Source organism: Dermacentor silvarum, chromosome 6 (genome assembly GCF_013339745.2).
Source record: "Dermacentor silvarum isolate Dsil-2018 chromosome 6, BIME_Dsil_1.4, whole genome shotgun sequence".
Taxonomy (NCBI): domain Eukaryota; kingdom Metazoa; phylum Arthropoda; class Arachnida; order Ixodida; family Ixodidae; genus Dermacentor; species Dermacentor silvarum.
In genome coordinates this window covers 159,077,224-159,101,491 of record NC_051159.1, presented here as the reverse complement: position 1 = coordinate 159,101,491, position 24,268 = coordinate 159,077,224, and the positions used below count along the sequence as shown (strand labels likewise).

General features: G+C 44.6%; 1 protein-coding gene across 1 annotated transcript in view; it reads left to right on the top strand.

Moving 5' to 3' along the window:
• LOC119456303 (pyruvate dehydrogenase (acetyl-transferring) kinase, mitochondrial-like) overlaps positions 1-24,268 on the top strand; it is a 50,917-nt gene that overhangs the window by 19,099 nt on the left and 7,550 nt on the right. The window contains exons 2-9 of the mRNA XM_037717997.2: positions 11,560-11,698; positions 12,894-12,965; positions 14,289-14,473; positions 16,214-16,300; positions 16,770-16,847; positions 17,000-17,076; positions 18,602-18,709; positions 19,946-20,056. Coding sequence (XP_037573925.2) covers positions 11,560-11,698; positions 12,894-12,965; positions 14,289-14,473; positions 16,214-16,300; positions 16,770-16,847; positions 17,000-17,076; positions 18,602-18,709; positions 19,946-20,056 — 857 coding nt within the window. The remainder of the gene's footprint in view (positions 1-11,559; positions 11,699-12,893; positions 12,966-14,288; positions 14,474-16,213; positions 16,301-16,769; positions 16,848-16,999; positions 17,077-18,601; positions 18,710-19,945; positions 20,057-24,268) is intronic.

Sequence of the window (24,268 nt, the reverse complement as noted above, 5' to 3'; positions counted from 1 at the left end):
AGAAAGATTTTACTGGAGATCTGGAGCTTTTCGCATGTCCTTCAGTTAGCCGGCTCATTAAAGCGTGTGACGTCTCGTCTTCCGTCTTTTTTTCAAGCTCTGCGCCGTAGCCTCTGGCCCCTTGGCATGTGAGCACCAGCTCTATAGTTTGTCCGCACTGCGCCTGTCGCCGAACTGCGTGCGTTTGTCTACGCGGCGCGCTTTCTGAACGCTCCCGTTCGGCCGCTTCCGCCGCAGTGCTTTGCTATGCGCGTGCGCTGGACGTGTTCGGCGACTGCACCTCCCGGTCGGCGCGCCATTTTTGTGCAGCGCGCTGTCTGAGCACCCGCACCGCCACATCCGCACAGCCCAAGGAAATAGCGAACGGGAACTGTTGTGTCCCGTTTCTCGCCGCTCTACGCTTTCATCCATCCGACAAATGCACTTTTGTTCAACTTTCTTTCTTTCTATCGTTCGTTCGTTGTGCACAGAGCAGCAATTAGGCGAGCTCTTTCAGTTGTCAAATGGCCACCGCGCCGGTCTCCCGCACTCCCTCTGTCTGCCTCGTGCACCTTGAGTTTTGTTTTTGTTTTCCTCACGCTCGCGGCACGTGGCTGCCGCTGCGCCTCGCCAAGTGTACAGCTTGATCCGGCCGCGGCCGGCTCCTTGCCAAGTCTGACGTCACGCAGTCATCCGCTGACGTCACTCGACCGCCGTCTCCCATCGCGCCGGCGTCGTCGCGACCCCGATGGCATCCCCCTCCACACAACCCACACGCTAATATCCAGCGGGTCACGTTCGCATGTCCACGTGCGCCTGGTCACGATTCCGCTCTGCTTAAACCTCGCAGCGTCTCACCCCACTCCCCCACTACGTAGCGTGCTTTCGCGTCCGTACTCTCGCCAGCGTCCTGCTTTGTTCGTTTAGGACTGTTTTGGCGCAGAGAGTGCTTCCCGCCCGTCTTTGTAAGCGAGATTAAATAGTACGATCATCCTTCACAGCTGGGTGTCAGCCTTTCGGCGACAGCTGTTATACTTCCCGGCTTCTTTCTTGTTTTTTTTTTTCTCTCCCCCCCCCCCCCTCCTTCATCAATTCTTCTGTTGATTTTGACCGTTGCATCTACTGTTCAACCATATGTGTTGATGTGGTGCTCTTTTTAATGAAAGTATCACGAAATTTTCGTGAAATGCGAAATCTACGGATCCATCGAGAGCAACCTTCCCCCTTGTTTTTATGAATATTTTTTTCCTCACTTCTATGCGGAAAGTATACTCAGTCGATGGTCAATTCGGTGCACGATCGCAGCAATCACATGCGCATACGAAGATGTTCTTTCGAATTCAAGAGCTCTCGAGACAGTTTCAATATCACGTTCTCGGTTGACCACCTGAATGTACTTTTCAAAACAACGTTGGGCTGAAAGGAAAGTTTACATCAAAAAAGAGGGCGAGGAAGCGGCCCCATATCACTGAGTGGAAGTTCTCCTGGACGATTTTCTTTTGTTTCCGGTTCGATCACCTATAAGATTGTCGAATCCTGGAAGCGCGAGCCTTCGCGCCATCCGGCGAGATGTGGCTTCCCCTCTCTCTCACTCGTTCTTTGGAGACAGGTTCTTCGTCGCGCTTATTTTTGGCTTCAGAAGCAGACCCTCTCAAACCGAGGGGTACGTGCGCCGATTTCCTCTCACCGCTTCTATCTGGTTAGCGAATGTGAAATCGGGCGCCGCAGTACAGGTAGAGATCATGACGTTAGCAGGTGCTTGCTTATTTTGATACGTGGCGTAGTGGATTTTCTGATTGATATTTCAAAAAATTCACGCCGGGTTTTAGTGGACGCTGCGGAAGCTTTTTATGACAGAAATTATGTCAGTGCGGTATTCAGCTGACCTAATTGGAGTCATGCAGATAAAGGGCACCGGTCCCTTTGTCTGCAGTTCAGCTGTTAAGCTCGATTTGGGAACCTGCTCTGAGCACCACTTCATATTGTATTTATTCTTTATTCAATGATTACTCCCGCTTAGTCCGAAGGCGCTTCAGCAGGGGGGTTACAATGTCGAAAAAGAAAATCTTCATTGACACAGCACACTTAGATAGGCGATCCCATTCGCTAATGGAACGAACAAAAAATAATTAGCATACACATTAGTTCTGGTGCGATATTCTCTTGCCAAGTCAGGAGATTACCATTGGGTTCATGAGTGTGCAGGAATTGCGGTTCACAGCACGGTGATAGCAACATTAAGATGAGGTCTGATCTGCAGGAGTGACGAATGCGCGTTTGAATAATCGAGATCGCTACGGAAGAAGCGTGCGGTTGTCTACTCATTTCAGACTAAAACATTGTTGCATTTCTCATGGTATTGGGCGTCTTAATTGCTGACTTCGAGGCCATTGTGCTATATTCATGCGTATGGGGGGGCGACCTTTTTTATTTTTTTAGCGCCAGTTCCTTCATGTGTGTGACATCCTTTCCGTAAGAAACATGCATACATACGCTCGCTGAACAGAAGCAGCCGCAAAAGTGATCGCGTTGACTAGGCACAGAGGCAGTTTTCTGTTCGATGCAAGTACACATAAAGGGGCTATGACGGCTGGACAGGGCAAGAGAACGCTTGGTGCCATCCTCGATCATCGGTCGGGTAAGTGGACAGCAGCAATGTTTATGCCAGCTCGGAGTTGGCACCTTACCGACTCCGGGAGATCACATGACAAAGGTACTGTCGGCGTGCAGTGGAACCGGGAAGCACGAACTGCGATGCCACACGTGCCTAGAAAAGAGAGAGAGGGTAGATAACGAGCAACACGGTATCGAGACGGCCAACCTCGTTTTCCAGTGGCGTGCTCAGTTGGAATAGGCTAAATTTAGTTAACCGCGTTAACCGGGAAGCGGAGCGGAAACTGCCGCCTCGTACGTCACGCGGACAAGTTCAGCACGCAGTGACTGCGAAAAAAGGCGTCCAGCCGAGGCAAAGAACGAAACGGCTTGTTTAAAAAATCTTCCCGACAGTTTCCTTTTGTTGTTGCTGTTTGTGCGTCGCGTTTTGTGGTGTGTCATACCGAGAAGTGAACCGTTAAGCCAAGGCCGCCGTCAATTTGTCGCGTTCCTGGTCCTTCTTACCCGCTTCGTTGCGCGCATGCGCGCCTTGGACGCCGGCCAGGATGGCGGCAGTTTGGAGTAGTGTCCCACTCACGTCTATTCGTATTTTCTGCCGGGAAGATGTCAGTCCACTGCTGGCACGCGATTGATAAGAGTACCGTTTACTTGATGTTGAAAATCTTATACTGATGGCGCTCGCATCCTCGGCAGGTTAAATTGGGACTTGGCCTGCCTAATGCGTTTTTGACACGCGCGCGCGTCAGGGCAATAGCAAAAATAAAATAATAAAAAGAATGTCCTAGGGCCTTCACATTTTAAGACGACTTATATTTCCCCTGGAAAAACGGCTTCCCAGCAATGCATTTATGTTTAAAAGTGAAGCCGACCTTAAGGGGATCGGTGTAAGCTTGGTCTTTGTAAGCTGGCTTTCCCACGTTCTGTGTTGCAGTGAAGCCTACTCAAAGAAAAATGCGATGCGAACGAGGCCCGATAACGCTATCGCGTTCCTCTCTTAAAGGCGAAGCTTAAGCGTCCTCCAATTTTTTTGTTTTCCCCACATGGCTAGCGCCTCCTGTAGTCCGGCTTCGCCGCGTGGTTTTGCGCCGGCAGCGGTCGGTGTAGTTGCAGACTAGTACGCATGGAGGAAGGAAAAAAACTTCCTCCGTGCTGGTACGAGAGACGGCGCAAATGTTGCGCTGCTAACGCCACCTAACTGCGGGGTTACTCTTTGGCTTGGAGTGGGCTACCAGCGTGGACGTTTCGCGCGCTCCGCCGGCCGTTCGCGGGACCGTCCTGCGAAAGGCTTAGGAGCAGAACACCAGAATGGACGAACACGATCACGCAGAAACCATCTGGAGGTTCGCGTAATAAATGCCGGCCACGGTAAGTGATCATATATTACTGATCACCGGCGTTCTTGCTATTTGCAAAATGCCTCAGCGCTGCTCAGTCCTTCTGTCGAAAGTTACTTGCTGTCTCTACGCTCGCAAATTAAATATTCAGCAACTGTGATACATACATACAGTTGCTACTCCACGTGTCTGGGTCGCTTTGCATAGCTGCTTTCCGCGGCGGAGAAGCAGAGGAAGCTCAATAAACGTTGCAGCTATACAACATCAGAAACAGCGCGACTTAAACACTTCCACGAAAATGTCGAAGCCTCTGTCTGAACAGGCGGTAGCGTTGGTGCATTCGACGAATTTCGAGAGAATAGATTATATTCCGATGTAAGTATATTGATTTATCTCCCCCGTCTACCGCGATCGCTTCGCTGTTCGAGTAGTATAGTGTACTACGCAGAACAACAAAAAGACCCGACCGTGTTTTCGCAGACGCTTTAATCTCCGTTATCGAGGGTATCTCCCGAGCACTATAAGAATTCGCTGGAAATCCTCTGATGAGGCAACGTGGAAACACCGCGCTCCCGGCCGCATTGTCAACATCCGTCCGTTGCATGCGGCATCGTGACGTCAGTATGTCGCGGACTCGGCGTTCGGCCCGTTGCCATGGCAGCCGCGGTGTAGGTGGTCGTTCGCGAAACCAGACTCGTGCGCTTGCTACTCTCTGGCGAGCAGACACAACGTACGCGCGAGTGTGTCAAGCCCCCTCCCCTCCCTGTCTGCTTTCTCCAAAACTCAGCACGTCGCTCTTCCTTGCGAGGCGCCCGATCAATAAACGGTAGCCGTGCTGTCCCTGCTGCCCTCCCTGCTGAGGATGTACTTGTTCGGAGGACCTACTCCGGCGACCGCTGGGCCGGTGGGAGGAACGCGCGGATGTTTGGCTCCGATAAAGTTTTTCCTTTTTCTGTCTCGCGCGTGCGGTCTACGCGACGTTCCACACGTCTCGGTCGTTGTGTTTGTTCCTATTTTTCTTTCTTCAAACGTTTATCTTTTGCGTGTCCGTGTTCAGTGGTATCTAGTGTTGGTATAGCATTCTGTCACTGCACTGTTGACGGAAGAGCTTAAACATAGACCTCATTTCACACTCCCTTTTGTTGTTTTCTCTATTAGTCTCGTTTCTAGGTTCTTACTAGCCAGTCCCATGTTTGCTGCCTGCGAACTGATTTGCGAATGCGTTGTCGAGCGCGGTTAGCAACGCAACCCAAGTCCGTTTGCCGTTTCGTAGCAGTGTGCGCGATGACGTAAAATATTCCAAATAAGGAGCGGTCGCTCAATCAGTTCAACCGTTATCGAGCTGTAGATCTGTACGAGTATAATTGCAGTGGCCATTCCGAAGTAACTGTCACTTGAAACCCCTGAATATTATGTTGCTCTTTATAGACTTAACTCGAAGCCAGTCAGAACAATAGTAACCTAGTAACAACAATGACGTCCTATTGCTATACTATGGGCATCCACTGCCAGGACATGAATACTATAGGGATGTGTCGAATGCGTCCTGCGGACATCCCTTTGCATGTGCGCATGGGACATCATGGGGACATGCTGCGTAAACTTTACGGACATTTGTTAGGTCCTTTTGCACTGTGTTTGCCACGATGCCTAATCCCGGCCCCGCGGCCGCATTTCGATGGAGACGAAATGCAAAAAACGCCCGTGTACTTGCGTTGTAGTGTATGTTAAAGAACCCCAGGTGGTTAAAATTAATCCGGAGCCCTCCACTACGGTGTTCCTCATAATCAGAACTGGTTTTGGCACGTAAAACCCCAGAAAGAAGAAGAAATGCCACGATGCCTATTACGCTGTGTGACGTGCACCGGGCAGGCACGCACGCACGTGTGCGGAAGTGCAGCAAACTCCCCATTCTTCTTGGCCTTCCGCTAAGCGCAAGTGACTTATTGAAGTAATTGAAGTTTTCAAAGTAAATGGCGTCACAAAATCAGCAAAGTGCCACGTACACGCGAGCTGCAGACATAATAGCTTCCGATTGTAATTCGAACATGCGAGAAAACATAATTCTGTTAAGAGGAAACTCAAAGAGAAAGCCTTAATCGGAGGACAAATATTTATGTGTACGTCAAAAAAGGTCCATGTGGGATAACCTTGCGACATCCCTAGTAGGATATCCGAAACTGGACTCCTGGCGGATGTCCTATTTGTCACCGAAATGGTGCATGGGCATTGGGATATGATTCGGATGTCCTAGGGACGAAATGTTTTCACCGTGAATCTTGTTCAACGGATAGAAGATAATATTTTGTATACGCCTTGCGAAACTGCGCAGCATAAACCAAGTATACTTCTTGTGTGCTGCGAGTGGCCGTCATCACACAGAGTACGAATCACGGACGACCCGTATAAACACCGAACCGGACGCAACGCGACGCCGTCTAATCAGCGGCGGTAGCCTACCGTTCGCGTTATCAAGTGCCACTGTGTGCGCGATATAACCACGCTTGCCGCCGCGGCTGCTTTGATAAACAGTTCTTTCGCTCTGAGATACAGGGGGAAAACGCTGAATGTTATCAGTCAGGTCACTGCTCTACAACTGCTTTCTCAACAGCCGCGCGGTTGTGGAATGTGCGTAGTCACGATAGGGTTGGCCTTATTCCGTATAACGTCGACTATCTGCAGCCTTTTTCAAAAGAACAGTATCCACCGCAAGTATGACGACAGCTGGCTCCTGGACATCTACATTAGTCGACCACTTGTTGCGTCTGCACTGCTCAAAATCGCCGGAGCGAACTCGTGTCTTCACTTTCTAGTGCTGTTATTCTAGCTCCAGAAGTTCCGAGACGTTCCAAGGCGTTACACGTATAGGAGGCATCCAAGGATTCAGCAACACTCGCGTGCTGTGCTGTTTGTTGTTGGCAACAACCTTGCTTGTTGACCAACTGACGCTGAATCGGCAAGTTTCATTGCTAGCGAAAAGAGATGTACGAAGTCAGTGTTTCGAATAACAAAGCCTTCCACTTTCGAGCGGGCCGACAATATCGACGGCTATGTGATAACTCACCATTGGCCGGTATAGTGGACTTCTCGGTTCTGAGGAAGACAGTGTAGTCAGCGCCCAGTCTCTAAACGCTACTCGGGAACGTTAGGCCAAGGCCACGCGGGACACACAGCCAACGTTCTGGCCTTTTTCTTACATCCTCCACATTCGAGGGGTCACGCCACGCACCTTACCCCTGGCGCCTGTTGTGCTTAGAATGGCGACGCGGACAAGCATCGCCACCAATGAATGTTTTCTTCTTCCAAGAGCGAAGTATAATTTCTTCGGCATGAGAGCATCAACGACGTAAAGAAACTAAAATTGACCAATGAAGGAATATATCTTCTTTTGACACCTGACTGACTCTCTTTTTCTTCCCCGAACTTGTGCTGGTTTAGCAGAACTTTCTCGGAACTTGTTCTCTGACTATTTCTTCTACGAACTTGTGCTGGTTTAGCAGAACTTTCTCGGAACTTGTTCTCTGGCTATTTCTTCCATGAACTTGTGCTGGTTTAGCATAACTTTCTCGGGACTTGTTCTCTGTCTAGTGACTAGTCGCTAGCGTTTACAAGACTGGTGCAGGAAAGGTGACAGGGCAAACGCTGCACGCAAATGTTGATACGAGAGGGCTGTTGATGTACGGTTATTGCTTTAAGTATGAACCGACTAGCTCATGAAAAAGTTCTGTAAGCCGTCCTCTTTTTTTTTTCTTTTTTTTTTTATACAGCGGGTACTTTTCTGTGTTCATCTGCGTCCTCTTGTATATCAACCATCTTGTGTGCAGCAAATCGCCCTGTCCCTTTCTTGTGTTTCACGCTGCGGTTGTTGTACTCGTTTCTTCATGCATGGCTTCCAGTCTGGCGCCATTATAGCATCATATAACTCATAGCATCATACAGCTGCCGCCATTGTGCCGTCGCCTCCGCGGTCCCCAGAGCTCGGGATTAGGCCCCTGAAATCGCGAAAGTAGAGACGTAGCCGCTAACTCCGTGCGATTGCTGTTGCTTGTTTCGGCATTCCCAGTGCGAGCACCGCAGTCCCCATTCTGCGAACGGATGCGATAGTCGACACTGGTCGGTCTCTTGCCAGAGGCAGCGTACGTTGGCCGCGCACAAACGAGAGTTGCCGAGCCCGCTGGCAGTCCCGTCCAAGGTCGCGAAACGGTACGCGGAGTCTAGAGGGAGGTTGTTCCGCCCCCCTGCACTCCGTGTTGGAAGCCATGTGACGGCGGCTTCGCGTCACCGTTCGCCTTTGGAACTCGGTGAAGTTGTACACAACTGTGGTGATGTGAGCCGCAACCATATGTGAACAGTAACGCATTGTGTCATGTGTTTCGCCGCGTTGGGGTGCAAACTCTGATACATGCGAACACGAAGATTCCTGGAGGCCGCAATAAAGGCTGTGTTGGATCAAGTCAGTCAGTCATAAAACTTTATTCTCGGTACTGGGTGTGATGGGTTCTGCGACCCCACCAGATGGCCCTCAGTCAGTGCTGAAGGCGACCTCTCGGGCTCGCGCTGTGACCCGGACTTGTACTTCCGGATCAGAGCTGGCAAGCAGGGTCTCCCACTTTTGCGAGCCTACGAGCTTCTGTAGTTCTTCGGGTGGGGGGTCTGCGGGGCAGTTTCAAAAGATGTGTTCCATTGTGGCTCTCTGACCACATTTCGAGCAATCGGGTTTGAATTCGTCTGGGTTGATGTGGTGCATTCGGACCGGGTTTGGAAGAGTATTGCTTTGGAGTTGTCTCCATTTAACCTCTTGAGCTTTGCTAAGGCTTTTGTGAGGTGGTGCTAGCGTTTGTCTAGCTAACTTAAAGTACTGGGTGATTTCCTGGTATTTGATGAGACCTTCCTTTGTGCGTTCCGGGCTCGAGTCGTTGCTCACGGCTCGGCCGATAGATCCTCGTCAGCTGCCTTGTTCCCAGGGTTGCCAGAGTGAGCCGGTACCCAGATCAGTTCCGCGTCCCCCCGGTTTTCGGGGTAGTTTTGTAGGATTTTGAGAGAGGTTTTTGAGATTCTTCCTCTCGAGTAATTATTAATGGCAGTTTTGGAATCACTTATAACTGTTTCAATTTTGGGGTTAGTTAAAGCCAGTGCTATGGCCGCTTCCTCCGCAACGTTGGAGTGTTTGACTCTGACTGTATTGATATCGGTTCTCCGTTTGCCGCGGAGACCGCTATCGCGAAGGCGTTGGTATTGCCGGGGTATGCCGCCGCATCAACATACGCCACGTCCTGCCTTCCCCCGTATTTCTTTGCTAGAGTTTTGGCTCTATTCTCCTACCCTGGTGGTAGGAAGGATACGTGTTCTTTGGTAGAGGTTTGATAGTTATGGTGTTTCTGATCTTTGGGGGGAGTTTCTGCACGTCCTCCACCAAGGGTTCAGCGTTTTTACCTATAGCCTTTAGTATTTCTCTGCCGGCTGTCGTTCGGGTTAGTCTGAGCTCTTGTGCACTCCGGTGGGCCTCGACAAGCTCGTCCAAGGTGTTGTGTATTCCTAGCTGTAATAGTTTATCGGTAGGCGTGTTGATTGGGAGCCCGATGGCTGCTTTATAAGCTTGCCTAATTAGTCCGTCAATCGCTTGTGTTTCCAATCGCTTGTGATCATAGGAAAGCGCTTGTTGTACTGAACACCTGGCGCGGTGGCGTAGTGATTTTGGCGTTGCGCAGCTAAGCCCGTGGGCGCGGGATCGAATCTCGGCCGCGGCGGCCATATTTCGATGGCAGGGAAATGTAAAACGTCCGTGTGCCGTGATCGAATTTAATCCGGAGTCCCCCGCTACGGCGTGCCTCGTAATCATCGTGGTTTTGGCGCGTAAAACCCCAGAATTTGATCAATTTTAACCTGGCTTAATTGGCTGCGGTTACTCGTCGTGTAGAATTAGCCTTACTTTGCCTCCACACCCTTTTTCGGTAAATTGTTTCAGCATGGCTTGAACTTCTAACAATTAATTGATCATAACCGCAAGAGAAGTAACTTTCGCCCGTGCTGCCAGAAATTGTCAACGCGTCTGATGCATATACGCATCTAAAAGGGAGAAGTAAAGCAAACGTATAATTCTTGCAGTACGTGCGCTCGGACAACGTTGGCGCGGATCGCTAGGCGTACTTCATCACGTACCTCCCTCCCCCCGTCTTCGTTTCAGGACGCCGCGCAGCGATTAACATATCTGGGTCAAAAGATAAAATAAGGACGTCAATTGTGGCAGCTCCACATGCCGTGCATTTTACACGCCAGGCCTGATGTAGCGTTCGTCCAGGCAGCACCTCTACTGCGCTGTCACGCCGAGAATGCTTACAAATTGCGCCCGTAAGCGGTGTCACTAGGCGAACGGCCCGCGCGGTCGTTCGGTGGGTGTGCTTCGGACGCGGTACGTGCTCGGGAGCTCCGGTTTCCGCGTTGCCGAGCGCTAGAAGGTCAGTCGGGAGACTCGTCCGCCCCATGGCCTCGTACACGGCAGACGGCGCCGCAGACCGATTACGGCCGCCGTGCCTTCCCTGTGGCGTTGCATTGTCGCACAATTTGAACCGCAAGAATGCTCGTTGGAGCTACGCGCAAACCCAGTTAGAGCTACGCGCAAACCCAGTTAGAGCACACAGTCAGTGCAAGCATGATCACTGCAGGCACAATCGCTACAAACGCAGTCAGCAGCTGCCTTGTGAACTGCAGCAGCTGGACTCTCCGGTGGTGCGCTTGGGTGAAGTTTCAACAATAAACGTTGGATGTAAGAATGTGCGAGTAGTAATTTTTGAAACCGAGTCGAATACGAATCGAATATTGAATGCTTTTCGAATATTTCTCTAATAGTAAAATGCCGTTCTCCCCATTAATATAAAACAATCTTCACGTGTTCTTTTTAGCCAGGAAGGTCTCTGGGCGATCTAGCATGTTCCACTACTTCTTGTGTTTTGTCTAATATGACCACCAGCATAGAATTTTTCACACTTTTGCTCCAATTTGAGGCTTCATTGCACACAGTTGGCAATTTGACATGTTTGAGCACTATTAAAAAAATATTCATATTTCGAAATATTCAATTGTTTTTTTTTTTGAAAGTTTTGAATACTTGCACACCTCTAGCTGGAACCATACCCTATCCAAAAGACCCATAACCAATAACCTCATATTAAAAATATGTGTATGTTCCTAATGTCATATGGTATTATAATAAGTATGGGAGTTCGGGGCATATAGTTTTTTAATGGTGTTTCAATAGTTTTTTATAAGAGTAGTTTCATACAACAATTACCAAGAGAGCAATCGTGCCCTGCAGTTGTTTAATTATCCATCAAAGAAATGCTGTGAGAAACAAGTTAAATTGATTGCTTTAGCAGTTTCACAGTGTGATTTGAAGCCATGGAAACAATTGGTTGAATACAAATGGTGTCTCACAGGTCAAATTAAACTGTATGCAGAAAATTTATGATGACAAAGTTATGATGAGCTATGGATGCTACAAATGCATTTAAGCCTTTACACTTTCATTCTGTGTTCTGAAACAAGCAATAAAATGCCAGCTCTTTGTGCAAGCTGGTGATGATGTTTGACGCAATCATGTGACGTCGCTGTCTCTCTCTCTCTTTTGTCTTCACAGGTGAAAATGCCTGTGAAAAGACGTCCTTTCTCTTCCTGCGCAAAGAACTGCCAGTGCGGTTGGCCAACATAATGAAGGAGATTCACCTACTGCCAGAGAATCTGTTGAGCATGCCCTCTGTGGAACTTGTCAGAAGCTGGTAAGTGCAGCAGGCTTTGGATAGCACCTGGAAGAGAAAGTGTTAGTGTCTGCCTTTGCTTCGTTTCACAGCATGCCTTATTTCTGGGTTATTGGGTGCAGGTAGCTCAATTTGGCAACAAGAAGGCATTGTTATTAAAAACAGCAGTATTAAGATATTTGAAAGATATTTTGCCCAATTTTTTATGTAAATTATTGGCAATAAGAATTAAGTGAGAAATTGTATCAAAGCTAGGAAAGATATTTGACCTGATTTTGCTAATCATCCGTTTGCCAGAATTAAGTGAGAATTTGTGTTTGCCATCTGAATACGATTACAGAGTCGCAAGTTATTGATAACCAAATGATTGAAAGAAAAATGTGAAGTTTCATGCAACTGCAGGTCCTGCACAACTACTAAGTGTTATTAACCCTACATTTAATAACATTGCTTTATATGTAATATTCACATGGACAGTAAGTCACGGACAAGAATAATGCATACGTTCACTTGTCCCCGTGCTTTTAGACACTAGTTCAAACAGATTCCTTTTCGTTTTTTCTTTTTCAAGGTGAGGAGGTTAGCTTTGTTCTTGAAATACAAAAGTCTTTTTTTTTTTTTTTTCAGGCACAAAATTGTCATTTTTAGAAGGTGCCTTTAAGAAAGCAACTTGTCTCATAGTCCACACAGGGGGCATCATATTCAGCAAGGCTGTTCATTCAAAACATAAAACACCATTGTGCTGAAGGTTCCTTTTCGTGTACTGTATGTTCCACTGGCGCCATATTTTCTAATGATTAATTTCATCTTGCATTACTTTTGGCCTTTTGTCATTGGTTCAAGTACTGCTGCACTGCAGTTATTGTCAGGGTCAGCCACTCAGCACAATGCATAATAAAAAAAAATAAGAATCAAAAATTAAATAAAACATTACAAAACATTGGCGATGGTTTGTCACATAACATAGATGATGAGCCAGGTTGCTTGCTCATTTAGGCTCATGTTGGAGAAATGAAGCATGTCTTCATTTTATTCCACTGCATAGTACAGGACACATTTTGTCATAATATAATGCCTGGTTGAGCAACCATTTTATGCAATGCATGAAATTATTTAACAGTGTTCTCAACATAGTGAACGAATGCTACTTTAGTCAGTGTTTTGTGATAACCTATGTGGTATGTTCTTCGTTTGTCACTAACGTCTTTCTCTGCAGGTATGAAAGGAGTTTTGAGGAAATATTGGAATTTGAGAATGCTGGGAGTGATGATCAAAAAGCCATGATAAAGTAAGTTGCTGTGAAAACACACTTCACACACACAGCATAACAATTATTATAGCTTCATTAAGTACTACTGATAAATGTTCATTTAGAGAACAGCCGTGCACCTCCAAAAAAAAAAAATCACTAAGCAGACTGTTTGTTTTAGATAAATTGAGTATTTTCTCTAAGGGTACATAAAAATTCTGCTGCATTTAATGTCATTTTCATGTTCTTCAGTGTAAGAATACTACACTGAAGAACACATTGAGGTAATTCTATCTGCCATCCCAACATCTAGCTCTAGACTGAGGAGAATCGAACGACCCGCAATAATTGAGCTTTGTTCCTATCCAAGTAAGGACAGTCTGCAGTTAGACGTATCACCTGATTAGTGTTCTGATATGGCTGCAACATTTCTTCTAATGTGTTCAAAAAATTTAACTAATATGAAGCATTTGCTGTTGAATTGCACTATCTGTTGAAGAAAGATCAGTCCAAGAGTTTTCACACAAAGACCGAGCTGTAACCAGTGCTGAAATATTGACTGGGCATGCCCTGCAAGTGCAGACCTTGCTGTATTGGGTTAGAGGAAACACTTCATCAATATTCAGGGCTTGTATTGTCATGAAGGCATGTAAAGATTATTCCTTCTGTTAATAGACTGTTAGGTGTGATAGCAGCTACTTTCTCTCTCCTTAATGCATAAGAATTAAGTTGCACTGCATTTAATTCTAGTAAGCTGTTTCCCTAACAGTGGAAAACCCTTGCGTACGTGATGAGTGCATATTGTATCATTAACTTGATAACATTCACATTGCTGTGAATATATTTAAATACCCTAGCGATTCCTTGCACATTAAATACTGACTTAACTTTAAAAATGTAAGTGGTGACTGGGGCTGGTGTGGCCTTACATGCCAAAATTATGCTGCACGTACAGTTACACATAGCAAGATCAAAAGTATGCTTTTCAGTCTCCCCCCCCCCCCCCCTTTTTTTTTCATTTTGTAGACAGAGCATGTTTACATTTGTGGATAAGTCAGATGATGGCGATTACGTAGTGATTACGTAATGTGTGACAGAGGCGTTCCTTTTCTTTCTTTTTTTCTGAAACAGCTTGTGATAGATAGAGGTAATTGGACAAACATTTATTTGTATGCCATATCTCCACTAGGGATTCTGTGGATCCACATGGCAGCTACTCACTAAAACATGACACTCCGTTGCTCATCTTTCAAAAATGTGCTGCCTTTTCTTGTACTTATCACTTGTGCTCTTTACATTGCTGCCATTTGCTGTGCACTTTCTGAGGAGAAAATGCTTGCCTCTTTGTATTTCTTGTCTAAGGTTTTGTGAGGCACTGATCAAGATTAGGAACCGCCATTCAAACGTGGTCCAGACCATGGCCCAGGGTGTCATAGAGCTGAAGGAGTCACATGAGCCAGACCCAAAAACAGAGCACAGTATACAGTACTTCCTGGACCGCTTCTACATGAACAGGATTTCCATCAGAATGCTCATAAACCAACACAGTAAGGCCTGCATCTACATTTGATGTTGGACACAGTTCATATTTAGCAACAGTAATTGATTATTATTGCCGTACAACGAGTAAACCCTTTCACTGTGTCACATAAAATGTAGTTATGAATTTACTTGCATTCATTGGCATCTTCTTGTAACATGATCTGATGTCATAATTAAGATAATTGCTCTCTATTGTCATTATTATTAGGCACTTTGGTATGCATGAACACAAAAATATGTACTAGCATAAAGAATTACTGAAAAAGGATTGTTTCTCATAAAATTGTACACATTGATAATGAATTGCTGCCAATTGACGTTTGCAGTAAATTTTAAAGCAATTTTTATGGTCGTCTTGCCAATGTAGCTTTGGTCTCTTCTCATTACATGACAAAGCGATGAAGAGGGTAAAACTGTGATTGTATGTTTGCCCAGTGGGAAGAGACTAATAGCAAAGAGGCCATCAGGTTTCACTTTTATACAGCGAGGTAACAAGGAGAGTTGGAAATAGGAGGCTACTATTAAATGACCTACAGATATATACAGTCAAGCCAAGGTATATCAGATCTGAAAAGGATCACAAAAAAGTTCGATACATAGGTAAATCGATATATCAAATGAAAATTTTGTACAAAAATTTGCAAGGGGATTTTACAGCGGTTCCATAATTTGTTATATGTGGGTTCGATATATCCGAGTTTGACTGTATGCACCATAGTGATGGTGCCAGAGAGTTGAGAAAGGCTCAAGAACAGCAGCCAGTATAGAAATTGGCAGCAATATACAGAAAATTGGTGCACTGTGCAAACTTCACGATAGACGCTAAGCTACGAGTAAATGTCGAGTGTGCTTCTTTCTTGGAAAGTTCATTTGGCAGTTTTAATGCGATTAGCATTTTTTGAGAACTTCAACCAGTTTTCGGTATGTCTATCTGTCTGCGCCTAACCTCTTTCCCGCCAACTTGGGTCACGGGGTAGACCATGGTCTAATGGGTAGAGCTGCCGTGCTGAGGGAACCATGTTCGAAACCAGCCATTCAACCAACATGAGCCACTGAGTATGTGACACTGGGTGTGTGCCGCTCTTCAGTGAGCCTCTTTCATGCCAACTTGGGTCGCCGGGTATGTGCCACTTTTCAGTGCAAAAAAAAAAAATTCTTAAAAATTCCTCCGGTGCTAGGTGCAATGGAACCCTTATCATATATATATATATATATATATATATATCTTCAGACAATTTTCTCAGATTCATACACGTGCTATGCAAGGGCTTCACGGTGGCACTGCTAGCTGGTACAGCGCATCCAGAGGGATGCATGAGGAAGAAGCACAGGTGCATACAGGCCCTGTACATGACGTGTTGCGGCAGTGGCAATACAGTGCGTTGCAACATTGCTTCAATGCTAATCGCATTAACGCCAACATTCATTATGAGAAGAGCTCTGCAGGAATTTTTTACACTTGTTTTAATTTTATAAATTGACACTCATAGACATTTCTTGCTTACTTTATTTGTGTTGGGCCTAGGAATTCTCATGGCATTTTTTAGCGCTGTAGGCTTGGGATGCACGTAGTGCTGAAAACTAAATGATGACGTGTAGTCACGTACATTTATTGAGGCTTTCATTTGGTTGACGCATTCTTTCTTGCGCAACAATGCCTGTAGAGAGTGAACATTCATGCTTCCCTCTTTATGAGTAAAGTGCTTCCTGTATTTATGTCTGCGGGTCATTTCTTCTCTCTTTAGCTTCCCTGTTTGGACATGAGAACAACACTCATCCCCGCCATATTGGTTCCATCGACCGCAACTGCAATGTTGCAAGCATAGTTGAAGGTAAATGTTTGTCCGTGCAAGTGCTCGTGACTGAACTTGTAATAGTGTGGGACGAGTGTAATAGTGTGGTACAAGTTTTGTCTACAACCCACTCATGCAACAAGGGCAATATATATTCAAACCTCAATATGAAGTAAATTTTAAATGTTTCTCATCAACGCAAGCTTGTAATGAATGTGTGTGAATATACATTGTGGAAGTATGTTTGTGTTGGATGCGACTTCATAATAATGAGGCTTGGCTGTATATGGCCGCTGCTTGTACAAGCTTGTTTGCATGTATATCAAGTTTGTTTATAGTTTGTAAACTTGGAAAAAAAGTGTAAACTTGAATACTTGTAAAATTATGATAGTCATACAGCACATTGTTTTTGTCTTCCTTTATGCTGAACTGATGGCCACTGCCACAATCGCTTCCAGAAATAATTTGTTTATCACGATCAAACTGAATGTTATTTTAAAATTTTCAGATGCTTACGAAAATGCAAAGTTCCTATGTGACCAGTACTATCTCACATCTCCTGGCCTCGTAGTTGAACAATGTGACGGTAGGTGCCCCACATAAGCCTTTAATGTTTCTCTGTTGCTGTTCGTCACATTCCATTCCGTTCAACTTTCACTTCCAGCACTGGCGTTGTGAGCTGTTTTTCAAATTTGTATTTCTTTGGATTCTCTCTGTCTTTTTTTTTCTTTTTTTCAGTGATAGCTCCAAACTCCGCCATCTGTATAGACTACGTGCCGTCACATTTGTATCACATGCTGTTTGAGCTTTTCAAGGTGAGCATTGTGGAAACGTTGTTTTTGCATTAGCGCTTTCACGCCCCGAAGTTTGTTTCTCTAGGCAACATTCTATTACTCGAGTAGTTCATCACTAGTTTATATACACACGCAATCTTTTCTCGCCACAGAATTGCGATTATTTCTGAATCTTTCAATAGCCAAAGGTTGTTATAAGTTGCTTTTGACCCACAAGCTGCACCTAATTTTGGACCACAGTTCATTGGCTGGTTGCATTTTTCTTGATTACTCCAAGACCTTTGATGAAGTATGTCACAAACTACTCTTCTGTAAATTAAGCAAAATAAATTAAATATAGACGTCCACCTTCTTAACTGGCTCAAGTATTTCCTGTCTAATTGTCTTTAGTTTGTTGAGTGCGATGCTCTCTGGAGTATCACAAGGGTCAGTTTTAGGTTTTCTCCTATTCCTAATATATATATATAACGACCTTCCAGATTGCATTTCCTCTAACATTCTCTTATTTGCTGATGATTGTGTTATTCTTCACGAAACTACTAGTAGTGATAACGATGCTAATGCTCTATAAAGTGATCTTGATGCAATGTCATCTAACTGGTGTAACATGTGGCTTATGGAACTCAATCCTGACAAGTGCAAAGCTATGCATGTAACACAAACCACATCTGCCTCTCCCTGCTATCTTCTTAATAATATGGTTTTAGAATCTGTTCCTCCCTACCGATATCTTGGCGTCCACATTATTTCAAACCTTACCTGGGCACTGTATGTCAATATCACAGTTAACGATGCTAATCGGGTGCTAAGTTATCACCGTTGTAACTTCTGCTCTTTCCCATCTCAAATTGCAACTCTTCAAAACTCTTATCAGGACACAACTTCAACATGCGTCTTCTATACGGGATTTTTCTTCTAATACAATTAGTACTACGATTCAACTTGTCCTGAACTCTAGGCCTTGAGGGTACTAATAAACAAATACATAAATGAAAATATCCTCATTATAGCCTATATTCGTTATAAACATATATTTGTTACATACTGATATTGGCAAAAAATATTTTATATTTAGTTCGTTATTCTGGTAAATTGTTAAATCGAAGTTCGGTAATTCTGGCATGTACTGCAAGAGCATTGAACAAAGAACACATTTAGTAGGATGGAAGACTGAGGTCACCTGGCGTGGTGGCTTAGTGGCTATGGCATTGTGCTACTAAGCACGAGGCCCTGGAATGAAATACCGGCTGCAGGGGGCGGCTGCATTTCGATGGGGGTGAAATGCAAAGAACACCTGTGTACCGTGCATAGAGTGCACATTAAAAAACCCAGGTGGCCAAAATTAACTTGGGGTCCCTCGCTACAGCGTGACTCATAATCAGATCATGGTTCTGGCACTTAAAACCCCAGAATTTAATGATATTAAGTAAACACCGACGTCATCAAGAAGAAACGTGTGATGTAAAACTTGACAAGTGTTGTGCAATTTGGCTACCTGTCCAACCAATCAGGGGCTCCATCTGTTCTGTTTTTTTCATGCACACAGAACTCCATGAGAGCGGTAGTTGAGTACCACGGGACTGAGACCGAATCCAGCGACTTGCCTCCACTGAAAGTGCTCATTGCTCGAGGACGAGAAGACCTCACCATTAAGGTTTGTTGCACAGTCTGTGCTTAAAGATGCTGGAGGCCATGTTCATGCTTTTGCTTCATCAGACATGCAAAATGCTGGGCATTTGATAAAAACCGGAGGTATTTTCAGCTGTGAAATAAAAGCTCTGCAGATCTGATTGTTGCATGCAAGATACCTGTATAAACATCTTTATCTATCCTTTATCAGTGTAAAGCAGAACACGAGGTTGCATTCAAGAGGCTGCAGTAATTGTACACTTACTAAATATAAGTGCTGTGTGAGTCTACAGATTAACGAGAAGTTACTTGGTACTTATTAAAGCAAAGCGTAATTTCGTGGCCTACGTCCCCAGAGTTTAGCGTGGGTCAGTTGGCCAGTCGTTTGGTTGCTGGGTTTTTTGCCTCGATAGCTCAGTGGGGAGGTTTTGACACTTGCACGGGCAAAGCATGAGTAACAGTGAAACTAGAGGCATGGTGTTGTGTGAGAAAGAGAAAGCACATGAGCGGAAGCACACCACACAGTAATAGGTTAACACAAGCCGTTGCTCAATAAAAAAAAAAGTATGCAGATCCCACTCAATGTGAAAATCTATGCTAATGTGAAGCATTTGCTACACAACGCATGTAATGAAGTGTTTAAATGTTTCAGTTTGTGTGTATTCCAATTCTGGTGTCTGGACTCGCTAAGTGGCCATTAAAATCAGACGGATGTATACCCTCAAGCAACCAGTGTTTGTGCATGATAGTGATGTGAACGTCCCCATTGCCATGTGTGGTAGAACACTTAACAGCATCTCTAGTACAATGCAAGACACATCAGTGCAATGAGGATGAGGAAACACCCACACACACACACTGGCATGGCACTGAACTAGACACGTACATCATCTGATGAGCAGTGCGACACTTTTCTTTGACCAGCAACCATGGTGTGCCACTATGTTGTGAACTGGAAACTTGAAAGTGCACAAATATGTGACGTGACCTTATGTCCACAAGTCGTAGTTGTAACATATGAAGTATCTATTCTGTAGAAGGCATCGAAGATGAAAAACAACTGCACTGCGAAATGCAGCAAGACTTCTCTAACTGCACTACTTGTGTAGCTTCTACAACATTGCCTGCTAATTATGAAATGGAATATATATAGTAGGGTATAAATAGCTCTTTTTTTTTTTGCATACAATCTCAAATGTTATTAAAGCTGTATAAGTTTGACTGTATTGTTTGACAGTTTGCTGCAACTTCATATTTCCAGCTGTGTGACAAAGGTGGAGGCATCCCACGGTCTTGCATAGAGGTGTTGTTTCAGTACATGTACTCCACTGCTCCACAGCCTTCGGCTTCGGGCCTCAACTCTGCACCTCTGGTAAGCATCACAGAATTGCGAGCAGTGTCGCTCGTACAGTTTTTATATAGTATTTACATGGATGCTTTTCGGCTAAGTAAGCGCAAAGGCAAGTCCCGACAACTTGAAAATAAATGAAAATTTTTGTATGCTAGGGAACAAACTTGGACATGGTAGTGCTCACTCCAAGGTATAACTAGCACTAAAGAGGCACAGGATCAAAGGGAATGGGGCTCAGGGCAAGACACTAGTGTTCTGTCCTGCATCTTTCACCCATTTGGTCATGCCATTACTGAAGGTACAGCCCTTCTACGTCTGAAATAGAACTCCCAATATGTATCGGAATAAAGTTGAACCTCAATATACCAAATTACTAAATATAATGAAGTAAATCATGTATCTTCCTCCTTGATATCAGCGAGTAACGAAAATATGATTATAAAGAATATCGGATATAACGATCACATTTTCGTGTCTGATGCCACTTCATAATAAGGAGGCTCGACTGTACTTACAATGAATGTTGAAGGGGCTCCAAGTAGGTTTGGCAATTTGATACATGTTAACAGTGCTAAAGAAGATGACACACAAGCATGAAGAGCATGCTACTTGTCCTGGACATAAATTGGCCTTGCTGCAAGAACGATTACATGCGTTGCAAGGCTCGCATCTACAGCAATCATTTGAGAATGCATCACGTGTATCATGCATGTGCACCACATATCCTCATACTCAACCAATAAGTTTTTTTTTTTTTTTTTGAGATCTTGATAGGAGGAGTGCTGACGCAGTGTGAAAGGCAGCGAGGGAATTACACATGCAGGAGCTAGGTGGAGTATCTTAAAGCTGAAATTTTGTTGCCTATAATAATGCTAGCTTGCCAGCTATGCATAAATATAGTCTCCGTGCGACGTCTTCAACTTGTCTTCCACAGCCAAGCTTGTTCGCATCTTAAACAGCTCGACTCGTATGGCTAGAGAGAGAGTGGTTGTGAAGAGGAAGAGGTGCTATTTTCTGCAGCCCTTTAGGGAGCATGACTCACCACATTTCAATAGAACCAAGGTGAGAGCTTGTTAGCTTGTCTAGTGCCATTTACAAACAGGAAAAGAGGAAAACTATGCGGGGGTTCAATGAGCAACGTTTGATATTTGTAGGTGCATAACTGACACTGTTAATGGTAGGGGGAGGAGGAATTGGGGAGGCCTGAGGAGGTTCTTGTTCATGCTCTGTGGGAGAAACGGGATTAGGCGAGAGCTGAGGTGTTCAAAATGAATGTAGAAAGTCGTATCCGGGAGAGTGAGGCGCGAAATCTTTCTGTGGCAGAAGCTATCTTTAGTAACAGGTGCTGCAATAATGGTCCTTGCATCTTATATGAAAAAAAATGACAAATGATAACTATCATAGTTTTCTAATTTATAGTATTCTTCTCTTTAGTTATGGTTGCTGTTAATGCATTCTGTCCATACCACTTTCTTCTAATGCCTATGTAATTCCTCGACTTTTGTTGAAAGTATTACGATATGGTTGGACATCCCTCTGCTGTTTTCAAGTGTTAGGCCAGGGCTGGTGGCCTTGTGGCCCTTACATTAATCCAGCAGTGCTCTACCATGCACTAAGTTTTAAGAAAGCATGGAGCCTTTGTTGTGGATAAAGCCGACTGTAAATCAGCAGGCATATAGAAATTGTTCTAGCATTTTCTGGCAAAGTAGGTAATTGGCATTGATTGAACATTTCTGTTCTAGAGTCTCAGATTCATGTCTCTTTGCAGCTAGGAAAGAAAGACAGCATTTGACACTTTGTAGTCATGCTGTGCCCTTTTACACCTGCCTGCTAAAGTGTGAGTTATAATGAAAGCCATGAAAAGGCCCAACTAAAAGAATGTGTAGAATTCAAGTGGAACTTTTTTGAAGGTGTGTTTTTGTCTCTCTTTAGTTCCAAATACCCACTTCATATTTTCCCTGGGAAAGAATAGCGGTTATCGAGCAGACTGCCATGAGTGGTCTGCATGTGTAGACGCGTAAAAGGTAGCATTGTGTAATGCATGTAGTTGAGTAGGCGACAGGTTAGCATAGATCTGCGTTGCATGTGCTTCTCAGTTAGGGTTGCCAACCATGTCAGGTTTTGTTCTACTTGTCCCAGGTTCTATGAAAAATTTCGGAGGCCCGACTTGACCCTGTTGGGACAGCTATTCATTGCAGATGGAAGCCTGACTAGACTCCGAGTCAAACTGTTACTTAAACTGTGGGTGTGTGTGCTGTGTGCATCTTGAACATTGTACAACTAAGACTGACCAAACCTCCTCAACCCTGTTGCATAAGTGCTTTTTGCCCTTGGCAGGAATCTTGTAACAGATAATACTTTCGCTTAAAAAAAACCTTACTCACAAATGACAGGAATGGGTGTAAAGTACAATATGACAGAGCTTGATGTTAGGGTTAATGCCTGCATAAATTGCAACAATTTCACTATTACGTTCCATAACAGGATTGTGTATCATAGTAATGCAGGGACCAAACTGGTATGAGAAGCATTGCCTGAAACAAACTAAAGTTACCAAAAATAACAATTGATTCCTTTAACCTCCCCTTTCTTCCTAACTTGCTGAAAAGAGCAGGCAACTCTTCTCCACAAATATAGCTGCAAATGTATAGTACCAACTGCAGTACACTTATCACCGTGGCTCAGTGGTTATTGTGTTGTGATTTGTGATACTTATCATGGCATTGTGGGTTCGATTCCTGGCTGTCACAGCTGCATTGTGGTGATGGCAGGGTGTGAAAATGTCCATGCTTTGGGCTGCACGTTGTAGAACCGAACGGTGGTCGAAATTAATCTAAGGTCATCCACCATACAGTGTCTCTCATACAGCCTGTGTTGCTTTCGCATGTTGAGCCCAATCAGTAGAGTTTTCACTTGTCCACAAACGTGTTACAGTTTACAGGATACTGGAACACTGCAGAGTTACACGTTCAGCACACAGAACTATAATTGCACTGATCATGTTCCACCTTTCCGCTGGCACAAAAATGTTGGCAGCAATGATCGATAGAGGATGGTGGGTTTAGTTTTTCTTCTCCTTATGCGTGAACTATGTTGCACAACACAGCACGATCACAACAACAATTTTTCTAATGTGTTGCTGTTAAAGAAAGCATCGCAAGATGTGCTACTAGTGCTGCTGCTGCTGCCGACATCTTTGGTGTTCCGATATTTGGTAAATCCTAAGATGGGTCATATACAGACTAGAACTCTCATAAATCAACTGTACTGGGGTGGTTGGGCGGAGAAGAGCAAGTCTTTTAGAGATGTTTTAGGGTCTGGTACACTTTTGATAGCATATAACATGCAATGGATAGCAATTGCAGAGTACTGGCAACCGAAACTTCTATGCGATGGCTTCACTGGTGCTCAAACTTGACGGCCGGCATCATATTATTTCGGCTGTGTAAGCCACCCTTTAGTGCAACTGTAAGCATAGTTTTAACATCCCTTGTATGCTCAAGGAAAATGGTGCAAAAAATCTGCTGTGTGTTACTCCCTTAAAAATTCATTTTTTGATGGCATATTGGCACATGCTATCAAGGTGTGACAATAAGTCAAGGCAGGTGTACTAGTACAGCCCACATCAATGCTAAGGTTAAAAGAAGTGTCATACAGAAAAATGCATCTGGCAAAAAGCAGTCCTATGAAAACAGAGAACTGCAAGTTGTCATAGCTTGGAAGGCAGTACTATCATGCTTTGCTCTGCATTCATGAATACGAATGACTGTGAAGAAGATAGCCACCATGATGAAAGAAAATATATAGGAAGGAAAATATTAAAGGAGGGTGATCGCTTACATCAACATGCCAAATGGCAGAAAAACAAGAGCATTGGAGATAGAGGAGAAATTAAGGAGAGTACCAGACACGCAAGTAAATGATTAAAAATATAGAATTGTTTTATTCACCACGATTCACCAGGACCGGTGCTACGACTGGCCCTATTTCTGCATTTTCTGATGCTTCATCTGTATAAGTGTGGCATAGGAGCACTTTCTATAAAAATGCTAGCAAACATTATTGCACTGGATTTTAGTGCAGTCACGATACATTATATGTCGGTTATTCACTTGTGGCATGCTGTTTTTCACACAAGCGCCAATAGAGTTGCCAGCAGTCTCTTTCTGCAATTTGTAAATACCTACATCAGAGCTCTGGAACACAGCAAAATCTTGCACTGGTAACGCAACG